The 23,376-nt window shown below is 42.7% G+C and overlaps 2 protein-coding genes across 3 annotated transcripts in view; one reads left to right on the top strand and one right to left on the bottom strand.

Annotated features, from left to right (window-relative positions):
- The first annotated feature begins 923 nt into the window (after positions 1-923).
- LOC108526226 (putative protein FAM106C) lies at positions 924-1,444 on the top strand. The gene is given in 2 exon segments (XM_017866870.1): positions 924-1,365; positions 1,368-1,444. Coding segments are annotated over 2 exon segments (519 nt in total).
- Positions 1,445-4,677: 3,233 nt separating this feature from the next.
- LOC108526286 (ubiquitin carboxyl-terminal hydrolase 32) overlaps positions 4,678-23,376 on the bottom strand; it is an 85,900-nt gene continuing 67,201 nt past the window's right edge. The window contains exons 20-26 of one of the 2 annotated variants that reach the window (XM_017866968.1): positions 19,211-19,297; positions 16,612-16,732; positions 11,558-11,749; positions 10,627-10,915; positions 8,799-9,220; positions 8,043-8,135; positions 4,678-6,929 (exon numbers count right to left, since the gene is read on the bottom strand). In XM_017866968.1, the coding sequence (XP_017722457.1) occupies positions 6,756-6,929; positions 8,043-8,135; positions 8,799-9,220; positions 10,627-10,915; positions 11,558-11,749; positions 16,612-16,732; positions 19,211-19,297 (1,378 nt within the window). In that variant the 3' untranslated portion in view covers positions 4,678-6,755. The remainder of the gene's footprint in view (positions 6,930-8,042; positions 8,136-8,798; positions 9,221-10,626; positions 10,916-11,557; positions 11,750-16,611; positions 16,733-19,210; positions 19,298-23,376) is intronic. The other variant, XM_017866969.1, reaches the window with a different exon arrangement.

Here is a 23,376-nt window from a genome sequence, read left to right as displayed (position 1 = left end):
CCCTAATGTGGAAGTCCCCCTCTTCCTCCCCAGTTTGTAATCGCAGTGGGCACTGGGGTTTAGCCATCAGCAGCAGAGGATCCTGCTGCAGATAACTGAAGGGTGGTACTGAAAAAATCATCAGATCAGCAGAGAAGTCCTGTCCCCTTATCCCCAGGGCCTTGGACGGTTCCTCCAACCAGGCACATGTCTCCTTCCTGGGCTGCACTCAGCTGTGACTGGGCTCCTCTCTCTGGCATGCCTCCTCCCTGTCAAAGTTATATTCTAGGTTTTCCCCCTTCTGTCTCCTTTTTTCTTCCTCCTCCACTTCCTTCAGTCTTTCTGGGGCATTTCAAGCCTGGCACCCATCTGTGAGTTCCTCTTGGGCTTGTGGGTAAGGTCTAAAGTTTGTTATCAAGAGAAATTCCAGCCAAAGCAGATTGTGAATATGAAAAAGAGAGAAATTACAGCAAACAGAACTTATGCTTATAATAAAATAGTCTAAAATAGAAATGTATGTGCCAGGTGTGGTGGCTCACACCTGTAGTCCCAGCACTTGGGGAGGCTGAGGCGGGTGGATCACCTGAGGTCAGGAGTTCGAGACCAGCCTGGTCAACATGGTGAAAATCTGTCTCTACTGAAAATACAAAAATTAGTTGGGTGTGGTGGCGTGTGGCTGTAATCCCAACTACTTGGGAGGCTGAGGCAGGAGAAACACTTGAATTCGGGAGGTGGAGGTTTCAGTGAGCCGAGATAGTGCCACTTCACTCCAGCCAGGGCGACAAGAGTGGAACCCTGTCTCAAAAAAAACTAAAATAAATAAATATGTAAATAAAATAGATATGTACTTATGCAAACCATAGAAAAATGTTTGGCAACCATCCCAAGATACCTGACAATGTGAAATACTTTTATTACAACTGGCCTGACCTTCAAAGGCCTTCATGGCTCCTGCCTTGCCGTTATCGTCTATGTTCCTCTTGCATCTTCCACTCAGCACGAACAGGCTGCACTGCCTCCAAAACGCACCACTTGAATCCTGCCTCTGCTCCTTTGTCCATCTGACTCACCCTCTCCATGTTTCTGACCCTGCAATCCTGATCTCACTTCATGAGGCAGTTCGCTTCCCTTTTGCATTTAGCTTTCCCCGGGATACACTGTCAACAGCCTACTGTCTGATGTCATCAGTCAGCACTTCATCAGAGACAATGATATCTACAAAGCTTTTGGCTAATTACTGTCACTCCTCCTTACACATGTGCATATGCATATCATCTTTCCCTAATAAGACTGGAAATAATGATTCTTTCCCTGGAGGAGTGGTTTCCATAAATGACCAACCCACTGACCAGTGCAAACTAGCTGCGAAAGAGCTTCCTCTGAGGAACTCATTAGATGCAGATTCTTGGACTGCATGGGAGAGGAGGATCTCACAAATCTGGGTGTAATAGACACAGGACATTAGGTGTAATATGGGCGGGACTCTGGACTCAGCATATCCAACAAGCTGCTGGCTGATTGTGATGGTGCCGACGAATTGCCAGGTTGGGAACTGCTGCCGCCAGAGAACCTAGCAGAGAGCTGCCAGGTGCTCACTCCCCTATTGTTTGGGTGCATGCCTCCTGATAATGAACTTGATCATAACATTATTGTTATATTATGCCTGTATTGTTTCCTTAAGTGAGGGAAGAATGCTTTTGAGTACCTAATAGGTGGCAAGCTCTGTGCCTACTTACATACATGATCCATTCCTTTTAATAACCTTTGGAAATAAAGTGGTATTTTCATTGGCATTAGAAATCTCAAAACTTTCGTTTACAGTTGTTGCAACAGCAGAACTAGAATTTGACCTCCAACATAATGGGGTCAAAATCTATGACCTTTCTACTTACCAGGGGGCATGAACTGCTGGTTTGTATCTGGCTTGCAGATACCTTCGTTGGGCAGCACAGTGTTCAAAATTTTAAAAATTTACCAACACCTCTAAACTGGATACTTTGTATTAATATCTGGGTTTCTGGCTTCTCTTCATGGGAAAAACAAACAAACAAAAAAATGTTTGGTGAACACTGGGGCCCACATTCCTGCAGGGCAACAGTCACATTGAGCCTTTAGATGGGCATGTGCCTAGAACTCACTAGAGTCCCCATCACTCCCTATTCTCTTACATCCTATTCCCAACTAGGTTCTCATAGGCCTGGGTTTGTGACTGCTGCACACTTACCTACTCTCTTGCTTCCCACTGGTCAGAAAGTCTGGCAAACTTAAAAGGCCTCTTTTTGTTGCTTTCTCCTTTATGGATCTCTGATCACAGAGGTGTGTGCATTTCTGAACTTGTGATTTCAATACTAAGGAAGCTGTTGGTACATTATCAAGGGAAACTGGGATCGCTGCTCCCCAAGTTACACATTCTGGTGTGTCCTAGTAAAATTCTATATTCAGCCTCCAAACTAGCTGGGAAAAATGTGGCAAATCATCTTACTTGCTCCAATTCAATGGTGTTTAGAAGTAAGAAGTCACTGTGAGCAATGCCACCAAGTGGTGGAGAGACTCCATGCTGAATCGCCACCTTCAGCCAGAGAGGCTGGGAGGCTCAAGACCTCTCAACGCACAGGGCCATTCAGAAACTAGAAACAAAGTGCTTGCCCATCTCCCGAGGCTGGTCCTTCCAAGGCTTTTTTTTTCTTTTGAGACAAGGTCTCACTGTCACCCAGGCTGGAATGCAGTGGCACAATCAAGGCTCACTGCAACCTCAACCTTCTGGGTTCAAGCGATCCTCCCATCTCAGCCTCCAGAGTAGCTGGGATGACTACAGGCATGGGCCGCCACACCCAGTTGATTTTTTTTTTTTTTTTTTTTTTTTTAAGAAATGAGGTCTCGCCATATTGCTCAGACTGGCCTTGAACCAGACCATTTTTAACTTTTTAAAAGACAGCCTTGGCCAGCCATGGCAGCTCACACCTATAATCCCTGCACTTTAGGAAGCTGAGGTGGGCAGATAGCTTGAGCCGAGGAGTTCAAGACCAGCCTGGGCAACATGGTGAAACTCCATCTCTACAAAAATTAGCTGTGTGGTGGCGCACATCTGTGGTCCCAGCTACTGGGGAGGCTGAGGTGGGAGGAGGATTGCTTGAGCCTGGGAGGTCGAGGCTGCCATGATTACCCCACTGCATTTACAGCCTGGGCAACAGAGTGAGACCCTGCCTCTATTAAAAAAAAAAAAAGAAAGAAAGAAACCTAAAAACAGACTGTCACTTAAAAGAGTTGTGCTTCATTTTTTGACTTTCTATATTAATTTTGTTTGTTCCTTTCCTTAAACAAGCTGCCACTGCTGCTGATTCAACATGTTTCATTTTATACCTTTTTTTTTTTGAGACGGAGTTTCGCTCTTGTTGCCCAGGCTGGAGTGCAATGTCGTGATCTTGGCTCACTGCAACCTCTGCCTCAGCTTCCCTGGGATTACAGGATTACAGGCATGCACCACCACGCCCGGCTAATTTCATATTTTTAGTAGAGATGGGGTTTCTCAATGTTGGTCAGGCTGGTCTTGAACTCTCAACCTTGGATGATCTGCCTGCCTTGGCCTCCCAAAGTGCTGGGATTACAGGCATGAGCCACTGGGCCTGGCCCATTTTATACATTTTTAATGTGTATTCTTGTTTTTGGAAAATGTGAACAGAGGGCTATTAAACTCTTTTAGAGTCGGTAAAGAGGTAAAAAACAACAACAACAAAACAAACCAAAAAAACCCTCTTTGTAAGATAGGACTGAATATCGATGGACTGAGCACTTACCAAGCAACAGTGCCAGGCATTTGTGTCCATTTAATTCTTACAAGCCTGAGTGTACGGTATTTTAATTTTATAGGTGAACAAATAGAAGCCGAGGGTGAAGGACCTACAGCTGTCACCTTCATTTCTTCTCAACACTGCCAACTGTCTCCTTGGATCTCCCAGACAGACAACTAGGGATATCTGGCTTCTCGGTGCCCCCTACAAACCTAGAGTCATTTCAAGGCATTATGCAAATGAGCAGCTTTCCTTCTCTTCCCCTCATCTCCTGATCTGCACAAAATGACTGTAGGACCCCTGTAGGTACCAGTGTAGGCACCAATCCTCAGTTTACCACCTGCTCTCTACTTGCTTCCCTGCCATAACTTTCTAAAAGGGATGTGAGCCATGTTTAAAGTCACCTGGTCACTGCAGGGATCTTGTTCTACCCTCGACATCAGTGGTTGCCAACCTTTTTGGCACCAGGGACGGGTGTCGTGGAAGACAATTTTTCCACGGACTGGGGGGACAGGGGGAATGGTTTCAGGATAAAACTGCTCCACCTCTAATCATCAGGCATTAGATTCTCATGAGGAGCGCACAACCTAGATTGTAGCATACACAGTTCACAATAGGGTTCGTCCTCCTGTGAGAATCGCATGCCCCTGCTGATCTAACAGGAGGCAGAGCTCAGGCAACGGGAGCTAGTCGGAGCGGCTATAAATACAGCACGCCGCTCACCTCCTGCTGTGCAGCCTGGTTCCTAACAAGCCATGGACGGTACTGGTCTGTAGCCCCGAAGGTGGGGAATCCTGCCCTACAGAGTTTCCAGCCTCAGAGATGAAGCATCCCCTCTGTAAGTCAGAAAGAAATTATTCAAGTAGGAGAATTAAAACAGGATCACAGAGAGGGAGGCTGAAGAATCTGACTTTCTGGGTTTACTTGTATGAGGAAAAACAACACATAGAGGCATCCACAGTATTTAATTTGTTTGGATAATAGTTACAGATAAACAGGTACACCCCATATACAATTACCAGTACTTTTTATACAGTTCATATTTCAGTACATCAACACTATTTTATTTACACTCTATTTATGTACATTAACATCTTTCTAATGTCAGTGCATTGTCAACAAGGTTTATACAGTAATTTACAAGGTCAATGTAGTTAATAGTTAATTTAATAAATTTTCTGCTAGTTCATGAATTAAAAAAATTAATTACAACCAGTATAACAAACACAGATCAAACAACATTAGTAGATTGTGCTACCTGCTTAAATAAAACATCTGTAAAGAAATTATTTAAAACCTTCCACTTTTTAATGGGACATGTCCAGGTAGGAATGGACAGACTTTATATACTGAAAATCTTGAAACTATAAAGTATGCATTTTGTCTGACTTTATTACATTAGACAATTGAGGCCACTCCTACCTACTTGCAATTCTATTTTCTCTGAAAAGGATTTCATTTTAGGTAGCCATTTAAGATAACCTTTCCAAATGCTTTGAGAACTAGATATTAATAGTTACTGGCCTCAGATATCAGAACACAAATGCTTAGTTACATTGGTAATTACTACCTATGAGGAAGAAAGGGTAGTGGAATCTGACAATTAATGAGAATCAACTTGCAGGATCTAAATGAATAAACAAAGACCAAAAATAAGTGAAACATTTCCTTCAAGTATATATTAAAAAACTACATGAAAAAAATGCTACCTGAAATAAATAATATTTATACTTTTGTTCCAGTCTTGAATAATTGGAGGAAAAAATGAAGTAAGCAAACAAACATAACTTTCAATGACTACTGTAAAATGAAAAAAAAAAGACAAATATCAAAATAAAAAAATTACTGGACATGCAAACAAAGCAAAACTAAAGTTGACTTCCTAAAACCACCAATTTCATTAAATATACTTATGAACTCCTAATGTCTGGGATGTGTTTTGTTTGTAATTTATAGCCCTTAGAGCCATCAAATACACACAAGCAAGTTCATCTGCATGTGTTCTCTCTTTTTTAAAGTGCAAAGCAAACACGGAAAAGAACAACCACTAATTGTGAAACGCGATCTAGCTCCGATGCTGCTTACCTTCCCAGAAGCTGTTGTTGCAACATGTGCATGTGAAGATGGTGCAAATATTGGCAACTGCCCCCCTTCCCTCAGCATGGGCGGGGCCGGGGGTGCAGAATACATTTCTGAGGATACTTGAAGTATCCTAAATGTAAGATGCCTCTGCTGGGAGGGCCATGGTAGCTGGATTTCCCAGGATGCTTTTTCTTTCTACTGGGTCTTCTACTGGGTCTCTGAGTGGAAGGCACATAGCTCTTAAGAGAGCCTCCCTTTCAGACTGACCACTATATGCCCCTGCCACCAATGACTGGTTGTGTCTCAAACATAAACACAATAGCAAAACAAAAGCAAGAAAGACAAAGAAAGGGTAGCGAAACAGTTTTAAAATAAATTGAAAATCCTCGTCCATGCCATAAGAATCATTTGCACACCTTCATGATCTTGCTTTCTCCATCTTGTCAATATAATGGAATAAAACTTCAGGAAAAAGGAGGTAGCATATCATGTCGTCCCTAGACAACATTATAATTTTTTGTTTTTTACTTTGACTCCAAGGAAATCTTTAATATTTGTTATGATTATTGGTAAACTCTATACTCACTACATATTTGTTCATATCTGGACAAGCACAAATTGAATTCTTATTTGGTCCCAGGTGGCTGGTGCCAAACCTTTTGTTTACAGGCTAATGGTGGGATCTGCCTGAAAGTTCTCTATTGGAGAGCTTGTATGAGACTTCAAAACAAAATTATTACTACTCTTAAAGTTAACTATTTTAATTAGAATTTTTATTTTGTGCTTCAGGGTCACAGGATAAAATAACTACATTTAGCTTGCCTTTCAGTGACACTTTTGCCAAATGTCAGCTACAAGGAGTCATCTCCCTCACCACCAAGCTGTCTAGCAGCCAGAGTGGTAGCTTTACTGTAACACACAGTACTTTTTGTAATCAGACTCAAAGTCTTCATCCATACTGCTTGTGTCTGCCATCTTTTTGCCATCAATCTTTGGCAGAAATTGTGCATAGTCTATCCCCTGCTGCTCATAGAAAAGAATGTAGGCAGAGTCGGTGTCAATTTCATCAGGGTGAAGTTCCTGAAAGGGCAAGAAAAACCTTTAACAAAAAGCCATCACTATTACGGCTCTAAATCCTTACCAGGAAAGGGAAGACCAACCCTCTGCAATTACTAAGCCTGATTGCTTCCAATAAGCTCACTAGTTTGGCTGTCTCACACCTGCCCCTTTAAAATGAGCCCCATTATTTCCAATGTTTGCTTTGGGGAAAACATTTTGACCATAGACAAGCCAAAAAAGAATGACCTAAAATCCCATCAAATTCTATTTATTTATTTTGAGATGGAGTCTCGCTCTGTCACCAGGCTGGTGTGTAGTGGCGTGATCTCAGCCCACTGCAACCTCTGCCTCCTGGGTTCAAGCGATTCTCCTGCCTCAGCCTCCCGAGTAGCTGGGACTACAGGCGTGTGCCACCACGCCTGGCTAATTTTTTGTATTTTTAGTAGAGACAGGGTTTTACCATATTAGCCAGGATGGTCCCAGTCTCCTGACCTCATGATCCGCCCACCTCAGCCTCCCAAAGTGCTACGATTACAGGCATGAGCCACCGTGCCTGGCCCAACCCCATCAAATTCTAACAGTCTAGAAGATAGGAGCTTTTTACATTAACTAACTTCCCTTTTTTTTTTTTTTGAGACAGAGTCTCTCTCTGTTGCCCAGGCTGGAGTGCAGTGGAGCAATCTTGGCTCACTGCAACCTCCACCTCCCAAGTTCAAGCCATTCTCCTGCCTCAGCCTCCCGAGTAGCTGGGATTACAGGCATGCGCCAACATGCCTGACTAATTTTTGTGTTTTCAGTAGAGATGCGGTTTCACTATGTTGGCCGGTCTGGTCTCCAACTCCTGACATCAAGTGATCCACCTCCTCAGCCTGCCTCAGCCTCCCAAAGTGCTGGGATTACAGGCATGAGCTACTGCGACCAGTCAACTAACTCTTCATTTTTCCTCACTACTCATGTTTTCATTCCCTACTCTGCATATCACTTTTGTTCCTTTAATACTGACAGCATCTCTATATTGATTCTAATAGAAATATCTATTTCCTATTCAAGAGATAGTCCATTATTTCAACAAATGTTCCCCAGTTCTGTTGATATTCTGTTCCTAACTTTCATTCAAAGTTTGAGAATGTTTACCTTACAGCTGCTGTCATTGTAACAGTACCACTTGCAGTTTGGGTTTTTGGCATAAGTGACGTAATGGCCCCCACCCAGAATTCCTGAATGGCACTGTAAGAGATAAGAGAGTGGAGGTATGTTAGTAGTTAACTGTACTATGGCCAGGGTATAGCACTAGGATCTGAGTAGGAGAACACGGATCATGTAAATGATCAGTAGGTGAAAAAATATTTTAGAACTCTCTTTTTCTAAAACCAAAATAAGCAAAAAGCAAAATTCAAAAGTCATAAGCTTCAAGTCTTGTGTGGATAAACAATCATTTTATAATTGTAATTACTATATTATTATTATTATTGAGACAGGCACTTGCTCTATCACCCAGGCTGGGGTGCAGTCGAGTGATCACAACTGTCTAAAGACTTGACCTCCTGGGCTCAGGTGATCCTTCTGCCTCTGCCTTCCAAGTAGCTGGGACTACAGGCACATGCTACCATACCTAGCTCCATTTAAAAATTATTTGTAGAGATAGGGCCCAGGCTGGTCTCTAACTCCTGGGCTCAAGCTATCCTCCTGCCTCAGCCTTCTAAAGTGCTGGGATTACAGGTGTGAGCCACCACACCTGGACAGGCCAAGATTTCTATGTTAACTTTGTCTATCACTAAGCTCAATGCTACGAAATAAGCAGGACCTGAAAAAATACTTGCTGATGAATATATGAAGACAACTGAAGAAAACACAGACCACTCTCTGAAAACCATATAATAAACCACTTACCGAAATTGCATATAGATTATAAATAGGCTTAATACGAGTGTCTTCTCTTTGGTCATCAGTGCTGTCTTCTTCACTGTGGTTTCCAAGCTGACCATTGCTACAGCCATTGCCACAAGCTTCATGCTCATAAAGGAATCCATTGGCCAAAGCTACCTCGTGGTCCTGAGGAGTGACCAGCTCTGGTTGGCTGCCCCCCAGCATATGCCCTCGGCTCAAGGCGTCAGCGAGCTCACAGATCTGCCCAGCCCCATTATCTCTGCTGGCATCCAAGTTCTCCTTACTATTTGACAGTTTATTTTTGCTGCCAATCTGGGGCAGCCGAAGCCTTTTGCTCCTCCCCAAAGTCCGTGGGCTGCTACTGGGGCTGCTGTTTTTGCTGGAGGGACAGCTGGCTCCACTTTTTCTTGATGAAGAAGGAGAACCTATGAACAGGACAGAAGACAAGATTCACAAATCCAAATGCCACAAGGTAAGCCAGCCCCAAATGCTAACTCTGAGGTTAGCTTCACAACTGTACACACAAAGGTAAAGACAGGGGAGTCGTGACTGGCTGCTCTTTAGTTCCTATTATGTAGCCAGTAAGTTACATTTTTGTCTTCTTCAATGCCAAGTCCCTATAAGCAACAATGTCCTGAAAATGTAAAGTACATTATAGGGACTCAGAAAATAGCAGAAAGATGATTTATGTTAGATTCAGTTGAAAAAAAATCTAACTATTAGAGTAAGGAGTTTTCCCAAACACAGATCCCTCTCCTTTGTAAAATTAGACAAAAAATGTGACCACCATGTACTGAGTACTTCCTATTGTTAGGCATGGTACTGGGAATTTCCTGCTGTCCATTGTTACCTCTATGTCTCACAAAAATCCTGTAAGGCTTTAAACTTTTTGGTCATAGCCTCTTACCCCATCCCCTTTTATACCTTTAATAATTACTGAGAACCCTTAGAATTTTATGTGAATTTTATCTATCAATATTTCCCATATTAGAAATTAAAACAGGAACGAGAAAGTACAATACATCAGCACAGAATTCACTGTCAAAGTGACAGTATTATTCCATGTCATCTTGTCTCTCACACCATTGTACACTTGTGAGAGAAAGTGAAAAGGTACATATTATCTTAGTATTTTTATGAAAATAGTTTTGAGCCAGGTGCAGTGGCTCACACCTGTCATCCCAGCACTTTAGGAGGCTGAAGGAGGAGCATCCCTTTGGCACAGGAGTTCGAGCCCAGCCTGGGAAACATGTAGAGCCCCATCTCTACAAAAGTACAAAATTAGCCAGGTGCAGTGGTGTGTGCCTGTAGTCCCAGTTACTCAGGAGGCTGAGGTGGGAGGATCGATTGACCCCAGGAGTTCGAGGCTGCAGTGATCTGTGATCTGTGTTGCACCACTGCCCTCCAGCCTGGGTGACAGAGTGAGACCCTGTCTCAAAAAAATAAAAAATAAAAAAAATAAAAATAAAGAGTTTTGATCCTCCAGACCCCTTGAAAGATGGGAAAACTCAAAACTTTTGCTATAAGGGGACAAGACAGCAGCTACCATTCCTGTTTACCATATATCAGGCACTGTGTGAAGTGCTTTACTCTCCATGTGTCAAACTCTCAACTCTGTAAACCTGGTATTATCTCCATTTTACAGACGAGAAAATAGATTCGGGGACGCTGAATCTCTTGCTAAAAGTTACACAGCTTAAATACAGATAGATCTGATTCCAGATAGGTTCCTTTCACCAACCAACCTGATGTTCTGGAACAGAAGACAGAGAAACATATGTAGCCTACAGGAGTCCCAAGAAAGCACCTGCATAAGGCCCCCAGGCCTCACCTTTCGGGCTGCTGATGATGTTAGCGCTGAGTGAGGATGGGCTTTTGCTCAGGAGCACATCCTCTTCCCCAGCCGAACTCTGTGCATCCACTTTCTTCAACTCTCTTGCTAGAATCCGGGGCTCGGAAAGCTCATCCCCCTGGGGTGTGAGTGGTTTACGCCGACAGAGAGCCGGGTCTCTTGGTACCAAAAAAGCACTTGGATCAAAACTTTCCCGAGGAAATTTGACAATTTTCTGTGATTTTATCCACCGACCATTTACAAATTGAAATCGCTTAAGATGAATAATCTGGAGAAGTAAAGGTAGAGAACATCTGCATTAAAGGGCTCTGAAGATACAAAATTTACATGGAAAAAACAAGTCAAATACATGTGAATATTTGAGAATATATAACAGAACATTTACTCTTCATAATTTTTTTAAAGACTTCAAAAATATGGTTTCATAAAGGTCTCCACACAGGCCCCAGTGCACTGGTATGCTTGTGCACACACACTCAACTCAGCAGTGTGCCACAGCCATGTGACAGCGCAGTGCGTGTTGCCTCTGGGCTCGGTTGCTCTTCTAGAGTCCACAAAGGGCCAGCCTAAGCTTCCTCTCTCCGCAGAGCCAGAAGTTCACCCTCTCCTGAAGTTCAAATTCACCATGTTTTACCCCTTGTGGCAGTTCTCACATCGCACTGAATTGCAATTACTGGTGTACCTGACTGATCTCTTCTTCTAGGTTATAAGCTCTTTAGGAAAAGGAACTACCAAATATTTGTAGAAAGATTCATCTCTATACTCAACATAAAAACCTTGTACAGAAAGTGTTTTAAACACTGCTGCAGGAAGGGTCTTATTCTCAGAAATAACAAAACCTCATGTTTGTTCACGTCTTCTTTCTTTTACGCTAGATTCCTACTCTCTCAGAGGTAGGACTGTAACATACCAGGATGGGTGGAAGCCTCCAGAGATCCAGCTTCTTTGTTGCTAAGCAGTGGGTCTTACACTTGGAACAGTAGTACATCTCATTTTCCCCTAGCTCTTCCTCACTGGTGAAAGCACGGAGACAGCTGTCCAGGTTGATGGGCTCGGCTTGCGCTCGCCGACTCTGCTCCACACTCTCATGCTCATCGACAACCTGCAGGTAGAGGGAACAGGAGGAAAGGGGTGTGTGGGAAGGCATTTAAAGTGGTGATCTAGCTATGCATCAACCTCTCGGTCACTTACCCTTATTTTACGCTATATAAGGAAAAAGAAAATACAACTGGCTGGGTATGGTGGCTCATGCCTGTAATCCCAGCACTTTAGGAGGCCAAGGTGGGGGAACTGCTTGAATCCAGGAGTTCGAAACCAGCCTGGCCAACAGAGTGAGACCCTGTCTCTGTAAAAGAAAAATCTAAAAATTAGCCGGGCGTTGTGGCACATGTCTGTAGTCCCAGATACTCAGCAGGACTGCTTGAGCCTGGGAGGTAGAGGTTGCAGTAAGCTGTGATTATGTCACTGCACTCCAGCCCAGATGACAGAGAGAGACCTTGTCTCAAAGATAAGGGAAAAGAAAACACAGCCCAAACTAGAGTCTAAGCAAATACAGCACCTACACATTTATTCACAAATGTTACATTGGTAACATTCTGGATAAAATTTACATTTATATGACCATAGCTTTTCTTTTTTTTTTTTTTTTTTTTTTTTTTAGATGGAGTCCTCGCTCTGTCGCCGCGGCTGGAGTGGAGTGGCCGATCTCAGCCACTGAAAGCTCCGCCCCCGGGTTCCGCATATCCTGCCTCAGCCTCCCGAGTAGCCTGGCTACAGGCGCCCGCCACCATTGCCGGCTAGTTTATTTGTTTTTTAGTAAGACGGGTTTCACAGTGTAGCCAGGATGGTCTCGATCTCCTGACCGTCGTGATCCGCGCGTCTCGGACTCCAAAGTGGCTGGGATTACAGGCTGACACAGCGCCGCGCGACCATAGCTTTTAGCTTTTCTTGAAAATTTTGAATGCTTCAAAATGACAAAAAACAAAATTACTGCATTTATTTAACAACTTTGGAATCCCATAAGGGATTACATGTGAGCTGGCCCTCAAGCCAGGAGTGCTGATAGAAAGCCATTTATTTTTAATCAGAAAGCCAGAGCATTATTAGTGTGCTGCAGACTTTACAGAGGCTAGGAGAAATAACATGAAACGCAGAAGCCAGATCTGGATGAGATAAGGGCACAGAAAAGCTCACCATGAGAAGACACCACAGCAGAGCATGAAACCCTACAGGGTACAACTCATTTGCATCTGATCCCATGTAACACAGAGTTATCAGAATACCAAGTCTATAATTATCTGTCTCCTCCCTCATGGGGCCTTTTTATCTGAGATGGCAACAAAGGAAGAGCAAGCTCAAGAGTGTGCTGCTTTTGTTAAGAAGGTCCCTAATACCCACCCAAACCTTTGGGGTCCTGTTAATCAGCATGTTAGGCTGTGGAGCAAGAAGGAGTTAAGTATAAGAAAGGAGAGAGAGCAAAGAGTAGGTGGGGTGCAGGGATGTATGTTGGGGGTGGTGTGGAATGAAGAAGAAGGAGAAAAGGAAGGATCTAGAGTGCAACAGAAAAAAAAGAATTTTTCCCTCTCCATTCCTGGCTGCTACCTGACAAACAATCAAGAACCACAGAGCTGGGATCCTTCTGTTTGTCCCTCTAATGTATGGGAAGGGGGGTGAAGCATCAGGGTTACAGATGCTACCAACTATATTTTTATTGACTATATTTTCTGTGGAACACAGGCTATAGTGCTAGATGAAGACAGGGAGGAAAGAAGGCTGATAAAAAACATATTTATGGACTGCACTGACAATAATTTCTATTTATCAGTAAAATTTCCCAAAGTGATAAAGATTCCCTTTACCTCTTGGGATCTACGCTTAGATCCTCTACTCTATTTAATTTATTAAACAGTCTATAAATTACTTATAGGCACCCTCTTCTTTTTCAAAGTTGCTTTAAAGTTCTTCTTTAACACAAAACATGGGAAATGAAGTAATAGTTTATATATATTTGTAAGACTATTAAAAAAGGAGAGAGGCCTAATAATTTGTCTAGTTTAATTTTCTTCCTTTTTTTTGCTTTTTTGAGACAGGGTCTTGCTCTATTACAACCCAGGCTGGAGTGCAGTGGCGAGATCACAGCTCACTGCAGCCTTGATCTCTTGGGCTCAAGCAATCCTCCAACCTCAGCATCCCAAGCAGCTGGGACTTCAGGTGCACACCACCACACCTGGCTAAATTGTGCATTTTTTGTAAAGACAGGGTGACATCATATTGCCCAAGCTGGCATCTAGTTTAGTTTTCCACTGAGTAATCTGAGGTCCAAACAGGGGAGAAATGTAAAGGATAAGAGTGATTGCCCCTCTATTTTTTTTTCTGATTACCAGGTATAATATTCATGTGGAAATTTTGGAAAGCAAAGAAAAATGTAAAAAGGCAGGGAATCCTTTTATATTGTTAATACAAAGGCAACCACTGTCAAAATATTGGCAGATTTTCTTCTGTCCTTTTTCCTAAATAGTATTTTTTTCAATATTGAAGGTATTATTTCCAGTATATGCAACTTTATGTCTTGTTTTTAAAAAAACTTTCACATATTATAAGCATATTCCCATAAATGTTAGCAAAAACTCCTGGTAATCATTTTCAACAACTGCATCATATTTTATCCAATGAACACACCATGCTTTATTTAACCATTCCTCTAATGTGAGAAAAATGTAAGTTGTTAATAAGTTTTACTCTCCTAAAAAATGCTATGATGATATTTGCCTGCAAATTATGGAGTAATTACAGAGTATTCTCCCCTCAGATAAATTCCTAAAAGGGAAATCACTTGAATAAAAAATATAAAGCATATGGGCAATAATCCCAATTTGAACCAAGGTATCTCTTTTGTCTATGTGACTTTCTAAGCACATACAGAAACCCTACACGTAGGGGAGCCCAGGTTAGTCATATGGCCCCACTCCCTAGCAAGGCATCAATAGCCCTTCATTTCCCTGGTATCCTAAGTGCATCACTGAAAGTGGAAGTAGGGTAACATTTAACAGGTCACATAGGCCGTTTCCTATAAGCAGGATGTCCTAAAGAGCTTTTCAGATTGCACACTGGACTTGTTAAAAAGGGGAAGAGATTTATAGAGCCAAATAATTTATCATCATTGACAGTAATGTCTTGTCAGAATAATGCCCTGTCAGATTTTGTGCTGACAAAGATTTATGAATCTATCAACTGGTAAAATTTTCCCTCCTTGCTAGTGAGCATGATCTAGAACATTAGTTTCTCTTCAGCTTTCTTTAGGTTTAGCCTAATGATCTTTCATTTGACAAGCATCCACAAATTATACTTATTTCTGGCTAGAAAGGGCTCCCAGGAGCCTTGGTGTGTGGGGCATATTTTGGGATCTAAATAGGAAACTAGGTCTAGAATTGGTGGTTTCCCCAGTCCTCCATAGCATAACAAGACAGAAAAGTCAGTTACTGTTACTAACTTATCCAAAGGGAATGCTTTAAAAAATAGTAAAGGAAATTTCCAACTATCAAGAGTCATAAAAATGCAAAACCACTACAATTCCTCATGTGACTTAAGAAACTCCTTTGACTCTGTTGCTTTTACCTATCAGATTCTTAATGTCTTTACCCTTCAAATAATATTTGGTTGATTAAAAACTGCCTGAGGTGGCCGGGCGCGGTGGCTCAAGCCTGTAATCCCAGCACTTTGGGAGGCCGAGACGGGTGGATTGCGAGGTCAGGAGATCGAGACCAACCTAGCTAACACGGCGAAACCCCGTCTCTACTAAAAAATACAAAAAACTAGCCGGGCGAGGTGGCGGGCGCCTGTAGTCCCAGCTACTTGGGAGGCTGAGGCAGGAGAATGGCGTAAACCCGGGAGGCGGAGCTTGCAGTGAGCTGAGATCCGGCCACTGCACTCCAGCCTGGGCGACAGAGCGAGACTCCGTCTCAAAACAAAACAAAACAAAAAAACAAAACAAAACAAAACAAAAACTGCCTGAGGCAAACATTTTTAGGTATGGAGTTAAAACTATTTCTGAAGGAACATTTTCAAAATTTAAAAATTGCTCTGGTCAGAGAGCAACAATAGAAGAATGTGAAGTGTGAAGAGTGGCCATTGAGATGTGCTCTTAGGTACCCAAAATTGAAACATTTCAATCCTTTCTCTAACTTTTCTGATCACTATGTCTATTAAAGGTAGCAGTTATAGCCCTGGGACACATTTGAACTAAGTAATTGTGGTTACCAAATGCTGCAACTTTAATAATATTTAACAGAGAGATGCTTATTGATATGTCATGGCCAGACACAATTTTGTTTCAAGGTTCACTTATTAATATTTTTGAAATTTAATGCCTGCTATAGTTGGATACGGTTTGTCTCCACCAAAATGCATGTTGAAATTGGATCCCCGATGTGGCCTTGTTAGGTGGGGCCTAGCAGGAGGTGTTTGGGTCATGGGGGTGAAACTCTCATAAATACTTGGGGCCATTCTTGCAGTAGTGAGTTTCCAAGACAGCAGGCTGTTAGAAAGCGAGGATCTTCCTCCTGTTTGGTCCTCCCTCTTGCCTGTGTCTGTTCTCCTTTGATTCTCTCTGCCATGTTATGATGCAGCACAGAAGCCTTTGCCAGAAGCCAGGACCATGTCCTTGAACTTCCCAGGCTGCCGAACAGTAAGCTAAATAAACCTCTCTTCTTTATAAGTTACCAGCCTCATGTACTCTGTTACAGCACCACAAAATGGACAAAGACAATGCCCCAATACAATGAACTCCAGAAGCTGGAAAATGAAAAAGCCCAAGCAAACATGTCAATATATTAGGTGCCACAGAGGATCCCAATGAAGGTTTTCTGGTTGTTTTTAAATTGTCTAAAACAGAAATGGCATAATAGTTAAACCAGGGGAAATTTCCCATATAAAAACCACCATTTTATGGTGGCCCTAAATACTTACCCTTTCCTGGGATGTTTGATAGCGAAGGTGAAGGGCTGTGGGGTCCCAATCCACAGCAATATAGGCATTTCCAATGAAAGCTCTGTCTTCCCCACAATCAATTTTACAGCCTCTGCAAAATCTAAAAAGGGGGAAAAGATCCACAGAGGAAGAAATAATTATGAAGGAATCTAAATTTTCTTCATAAAAAATATTCTCCCTTCCTAATTTTCTGCTTTCCTCTTGGGCCTCACAATTTGTTATGAGCTTCTAACTTCAGACTCTGATAAATGTAAGGATATTTATTAATAATTATTATCATTTCAGGGAATCATGCTTTTCACTGTTCAAGTCTTTATTTTTACAAAGTACTTGATAATCATCTGTTAATCACAGGAAGATGTGAACTTTATGGCAAATAAATGACATGGGAATTGGCTGTTTGAGATACTACAGCACTCAAGAAATTCCAAATTCAGTTATTTAATGCTCTGAGGTAGGACAATTTATCTGGTATAACACCTAGCTCCTTGTTTGTAAAATGGCAGATTAAATAAATGCATATAAAAGTTTACAAAGGCCGGGCATGGTGGCTCACACCTGTAATCCCAGCACTTTGGGAGGCCGAGGCAGGTGGATCACCTGAGGTCAGGAGTTCGAGACCAGCCTGACCAACATGGTGAAACCCTGTCTCTACTAAAAATACAAAAATTAGCCAGGCATGGTGGTGCGCACCTATAATCCCAGCTACTCGGGAGGCTGAGGCAGGAGAACTGCTTGAACCCGAGAGGCAGAGGTTGCAGTGAGCCAAGGTCGCACCACTGCACTTCCAGCCTGGGCGATAGAGTGAGATTCTGTTTATTAAAAAAAAAAAAAGTTTACAGAGTTGCAGGGGTGGGGTGGGAGATGGGGTAGGGGAGGAGGATATAATATTAAGTCATGGTTCCAATGCCTACTTTATTATTATTATTATTTTTTTCTTGAGATGGAGCCTCGCTCTGTCACCTGGGCAGGAGTGCAGTGGCATGATCTCGGCTCACTGCAAGCTCTGCCTCTCGGGTTCTCCTGCCTAAGCCTTCTGAGTAGCTGGGACTACAGGCGTGCGCCACCACGCCCGGCTAAGTTTTTGTATTTTTAGTAGAGACGGGGTTTCACCGTGTTAGCCAGGATGGTCTCCATCTCCTGACCTCATGATCTGCCTGCCTCGGCCTCCTAAAGTGCTGGGATTACAGGTGTGAGCCACCATGCCCAGCTAATGCCTAGTTTAGACTCAGTTTGCTAAGTCTATTGCAGTTCTCTAAAGGTGGACTTTAGTATCATTAGGCACTTTCACTGCTGTAACAGCAATGACCAATCAATCTCCATAACTCTTTAAAAACCAAGAACAGATTTCCAGCAAGGTCTAGTAAAGACTGTTCTACTGTGCTCAGAACTGGCAAACTTACTTATATCTAAGGAGAGGCTTGGCGTGGTGGCTTACACCTATAATCCCAGCACTTTGGGAGGCCAAGGTGAGTGGATCACCTGAGGTCAGGAGTTCAAGACCAGCCTAACATGGCAAAACCCCATTTCTACTACAAATACAAAAATTAGCTGGGTACAGTGGTGCATGCCTGTAGTCCCGGTTACTCGGGAGGCTGAGGCAGGAGAATTGCTTGAACCCGGGAGGCGGAGGTTGCAGTGAGCTGAGATTGAGTCACTGCACCCTAGCCTGGGCGACAGAGTGAGACTCCATCTCAAACAAACAAAAAAAAAAGGGGGGGGGGAGGAGAAGTTACAGAGTAACAAATGTTTATCACAAGTTATGAATTTGGTATGGACTGTAGAGTTTATAAAATCAGCTAAGACTCAAAAGCAAAACTTATCTATTGACCTCAAAAGGAAGTGAAAAACTTTTTTGAGACGGAGTTTCGCTCTTGTTGCCCAGGCTGGAGTGCAGTGGTGGGACCCTGGCTCACTTCAACCTCCGCCTCCTGGGTTCAAGTGATTCTCCTGCCTCCCAAAAAAAAGCTCCAAGTACGCTGGATTACAGGCATGCACCACCACGCCCCGCTAATTCCCCTGTATATTTAGTAGAGACGGGTTTTACTATGTTAGGCTGGTCTCAAACTCCTGACTCAGGTGATCCACCCACCTTGGCTTCTCAAAGCGCTCACAGGCGTGAGCCACGTGCCCAGCCACAATTCTTACGTTTTTCTTTTCTTTTCTTTTTTGTTTTTGAGACGGAGTCTCGCTCTGTCGCCCAGGCTGGAGTGCAGTGGCCGGATCTCGGCTCACTGCAAGCTCCACCTCCCAGGTTTACGCCATTCTCCTGCCTCAGCCTCCCGAGTAGCTGGGACTACAGGCGCCTGCCACCTCGCCCGGCTAGTTTTTTTGCATTTTTTACTAGAGACGGGGTTTCACCGTGCTAGCCAGGATGGTCTCGATCTCCTGACCTCGTGATCTGCCCGTCTCGGCCTCCCAAAGTGCTGGGATTACAGGCTTGAGCCACCGCACCCGGCCCAATTCTTAAGTTTTTCATTGTTCACTAATTACTTCTCAAAACTGGAAGTCTTTTGAAAATTTTATAATATCTAAAGCTGAAATTCTACTAAAATAATTATTTTGCAGGTCACTTTACCTATACCATGGGCACCAAGCACAGGTGTTCCCATCTTTCTGCACAACTCGTAGAGTGAATGGATATTGATAGCCCATACTGTCATCACTGAAACAGAAGAGAACAAAAAGAGTGTAAGAAGCATTTTGGGTTCGAGGTCTAACTCCTTTTCATCTTCTCTTGAAGTAGTCCTAGGAAGGGGCATTTGCCACAGCAGTATGCTCATGCTGACAGCTCAATGCTACTTACCCTAATCCATTAGCTGCAGCCCTGTACCAAATACACTCTGGCTTCCCATCCTGCATCTGGGTTTACAGAAGGGTAGACATACAACTGCCAGATGTCTCTAAGGGAGTCCATGTGGCCCACGAAAATTTTACAAGATAAGCTAATCATAAAATCAAATACCAATTATCCTTCAGCCTTAATTCTATCAGAGGATTTAATTCACATTAAACTAAAATAATTAGATCTTTCCATGACAAGACCACTGACACATTGCAGAAAGCTGTATATTTAGAAGTCTTCTTTAATCAGAATCGCTGATGTGGTACATGCTAAGTACCGCCTTAACTACTCAGAGTTATAAGCTTTTTAGAGTAACTTCTTTTAACTGTCAATGATTATGTCAAGATGGCCCTGTGAATTTTCCAACTTTAAAAAAAATTTACTCATCCTTGCCCTAACAAGGAGCAATGCAACAATTTATACATGTTATTGAAACATAAGTTGTACACCTTAGATGTATATACAATTCCTACTTGTCACTTATAGTTCAATAAAGCTGGAGGTAGGGGAGAAAGAAGCAATGCAAGGAATATAACATAAGAGTGGCATACTTTACAGCTCATCTGGCAACTGATAGTGGTTATTACATGGGCTACTGAAGGTAATGAAACCATGATAAAGAGTCACTGTAAGGGCAAAAGTGAGAATCACATCTGACAGAGGACTTCCCATCTTTCTGCATAACTCGTCCAGTGAATGACCATTGATAGCCTGTATTGTCTAGTACCATATCCAAATCAGGCCAGCAATAAGTGAGGAATCAAAAGAAAGATAACAGGATAAAACAATCAAGTAGCACTCTCATAGAAAGCTGAGCAGCACTTCTCTTCTGAAAATTTCTTTTACCTTTTTGCTCTAACTGAATGAAGCCTGGCTTTCCTGAGAATCCTGCTTCTCCTGCAGATTTTTTCCATGTTTTTTGAGACAGAGTATCACTCTGTCACCCAGGCTGCAGTGCAATGGCATGATTATGGCTCACGGTAGCCTCCACCTTTCTGGGCTCAGGTGATCCTCCCACCTCAGCCTCCCAAGTAGCTAAGATTACAGGCACGCACCACCATACCAGGCTAATTTTTCCATTTTTTTGTAAAGACAGCATTTTGCCATGTTGTCCAGGCTGGTCTTGAACTCCTGGGCTCAAGTGATCCTCCTGCCTCAGCCTCCTGAAGTGATGAGATTGCAGGTGTGAGTCACCACACCCTACCCCCTGCACTTTTTATTCTCATACATTCCAGAACCTGGAGGTAAAATAGATCTCTTCCTTACTCCTATGCCACTTGTACATGATTTCTTCTTCCTTCCTTTTCTAAAACATTCCAGCTTCTTTGTAGCTTGTGCTACTGAATTATGCCACCTGCTATTCCTCCTTGGAAGGCAGATCCCTTCTTTACTCACTAAAGATTGCAGCACCGAGTTCACTGTGTTTTTTCTCCACCACTTCTCCTGTTATTATTCTTGGTGACATCAACATCAATGCAATTAACACAACAGTAACTTCTCTCTTCCAACAATAACTTCCTCCACCCCATATGTAAACCCTCTCTAAATGTCATATTCTAGACCTTGTGAATACAAACTTTTCTACCTCCAATATATCAATTCCAAGTATCCTACTTTGCAACCACCACCTCCTATCTTTTTGGGTCACTTACTTATTCAAACATCCCTATTTTAATATTTTAATGATTCTTTTACCCAAGAGAAACCTCCAATCGCTGCCCTGAAATCCTTACTTTCCTCTTTACCCACTGTCCCTGAAAATAGTCACTCTTCTACATAGACCCTGAATTCCAGGATTTTGTTCATTTAATCTAAAATTTCAAATTCATTGACATAAACACTCAATAAGTCAAGAACTATACAATGAAAACTCATGTATTCATTACCCAACTATAATAATCATCAACTCCAGGTCACTCTTATTTCATCCATAACTTTACCAAGTACCACTAGAATCAGGTGAGAGCTACCATGCCTGGCTATCTTTTTTAATGTCCAAAGGACCATTCTCTCTTTAACCCATTCCAATCTCTACTCCTTTATCTATACTAAAATAGCTTTCACAAAGATCACCAAAGACCATTTTATCAAATCCAGCGGGCAATTCCCAGTCCTCTGTAGCATTTGAAATGACTACCACTCCTTTCTTGAAATACTTTCTTCACTTAACTCCTGGTTTTCTTCTTACATTACAGGCTGCTCCTTCTCAATCTCTCTCTCTATCTTTCTTTTCTTTTTTTTTTTTTGAGACAGAATCTTGCTCTGTCTGCCAGGCTGGAGTCAGTGGTACGATCTCAGCTCACTGCGACCTCCACCTCTAGGGTTGAAGCGATTCTCATGCCTCAGCCACCCAAGTAGCTGGGATTACAGGCATGTACCACCATGCCTGGCTAATTTTTGCATTTGTAGTAGAGATGGGGTTTTGCCATGTTGGGCAGGTTGGTCTTGAACTCCTGGCCTCAAGTGATCCTCCCACCTTGGCCTCCCAAAGTGCTGGGATTACAGGCATGAGCCACTGCACCCAGCTTCCATCTCTTTTGACGCTTCTTTTTCCCTTTTTAATCTGTAAATGTCGGAATGCATTATGAACTCAGTTCAGAGTTCATGCAGAGATCATGGGAATCTTCTCTATTTAACTCTCACTCTCTAAATGTTAATCATCTGGTCTCAGGGCTTTAAATATCACCTATTTGTTGATGACATCTATATTTATATCTCCAGCAAAGGGCATTCAAGTGAATTTCTCACTTGAATATATAATAGACTTCTTGAACCTAACTTGATTCTTGTCATTTCTTGCCCAAACATGCTCCTTCTCCAGTTTTCCTTTTTCCATTAAATTGTACCACAATTCACAAACAATTGCTCAGGGTAAAAAGCCAGCCTGGGCTGGGTGCAATGGCTCATGCCTATAATCCCACCACTTTGGGAGACTGAGGTGGGATCATGAGGTCAGGAGATCGAGACCATCCTGGCCAACACGATGAAACCCTGTCTCTACTAAAAATACAAAACTTAGCCAGGCGTGGTGGCATGCACCTGTACTCCCAGGTACTCGGGAGGCTGAGGCAGGAGAATTGCTTGAACCTGGGAGGCAGAGGTGCAGTAAGCCAAGGTCGTGCCACTGCACTCCAGCCTGGCGACACAGCAAGACTCCAGCTCAAAAAAAACAAAAACAAAAACAAAAAAAAAAACAAAAAAAAAGGCAGCCTGGATTCCTCTTTCCCTATGCTCCACATCCAATTAATTAGCAAGTCCTAGGAAAAGCCCTAGTCTAGAAGCCCTTTAATTCAATTACTTCACTTCAAATTTAATCTTGTCCAACTTTCATCTTTACTAAACACAACATTCATCAACTGAACTGCTTATCTATTATTTGCAGTTTTCCTTTAGGATTTATTTAAATCTTATATACTTCAAATAATTATTTATTTAAATAACTTATTTTGGCTGGGTGTGATGGCTCATGCCTGTAATCCCAGCACTTTGGGAGGCTGAGGCGGACAGATCGCTTGAGGTTAGGAGTTTGAGACCGGCCTGGCCAACATGGTGAAACTCTGTCTCTACTAAAAATACAAAAATTAGGCTGGGCACGGTGGCTCATGCCTGTAATCCCAGCACTTTGGGAGGCCGAGGAGGGTGGATCATGAGGTCAGGAGATCAAGACCATCCTGGCTAACACGGTGAAACCCTGTCTCTACCAAAAATACAAAAAAACAAAAAAAAAATTAGCCAGGCATGGTGGTGGGTGCCTGTAGTCCCAGCTACTTGGGAGGCTGAGGCAGGAGAATGGCGTGAACCTAGGAGATGGAGCTTGCAGTGAGCTGAGATAGTGCTGCGCCACTGCACTCCAGCCTGGGCAACAGAGCAAGACTCCATCTCAAAAAAAAAAAAAAAAA

The sequence above is a fragment of the Rhinopithecus bieti genome, unplaced genomic scaffold, assembly GCF_001698545.2.
Source record: "Rhinopithecus bieti isolate Rb0 unplaced genomic scaffold, ASM169854v2 scaffold_1853, whole genome shotgun sequence".
Classification (NCBI taxonomy): Eukaryota; Metazoa; Chordata; class Mammalia; order Primates; family Cercopithecidae; genus Rhinopithecus; species Rhinopithecus bieti.
The sequence above is the reverse complement of the archived record's forward strand: the minus strand, read 5'-3'. Positions and strand labels throughout refer to the sequence as shown.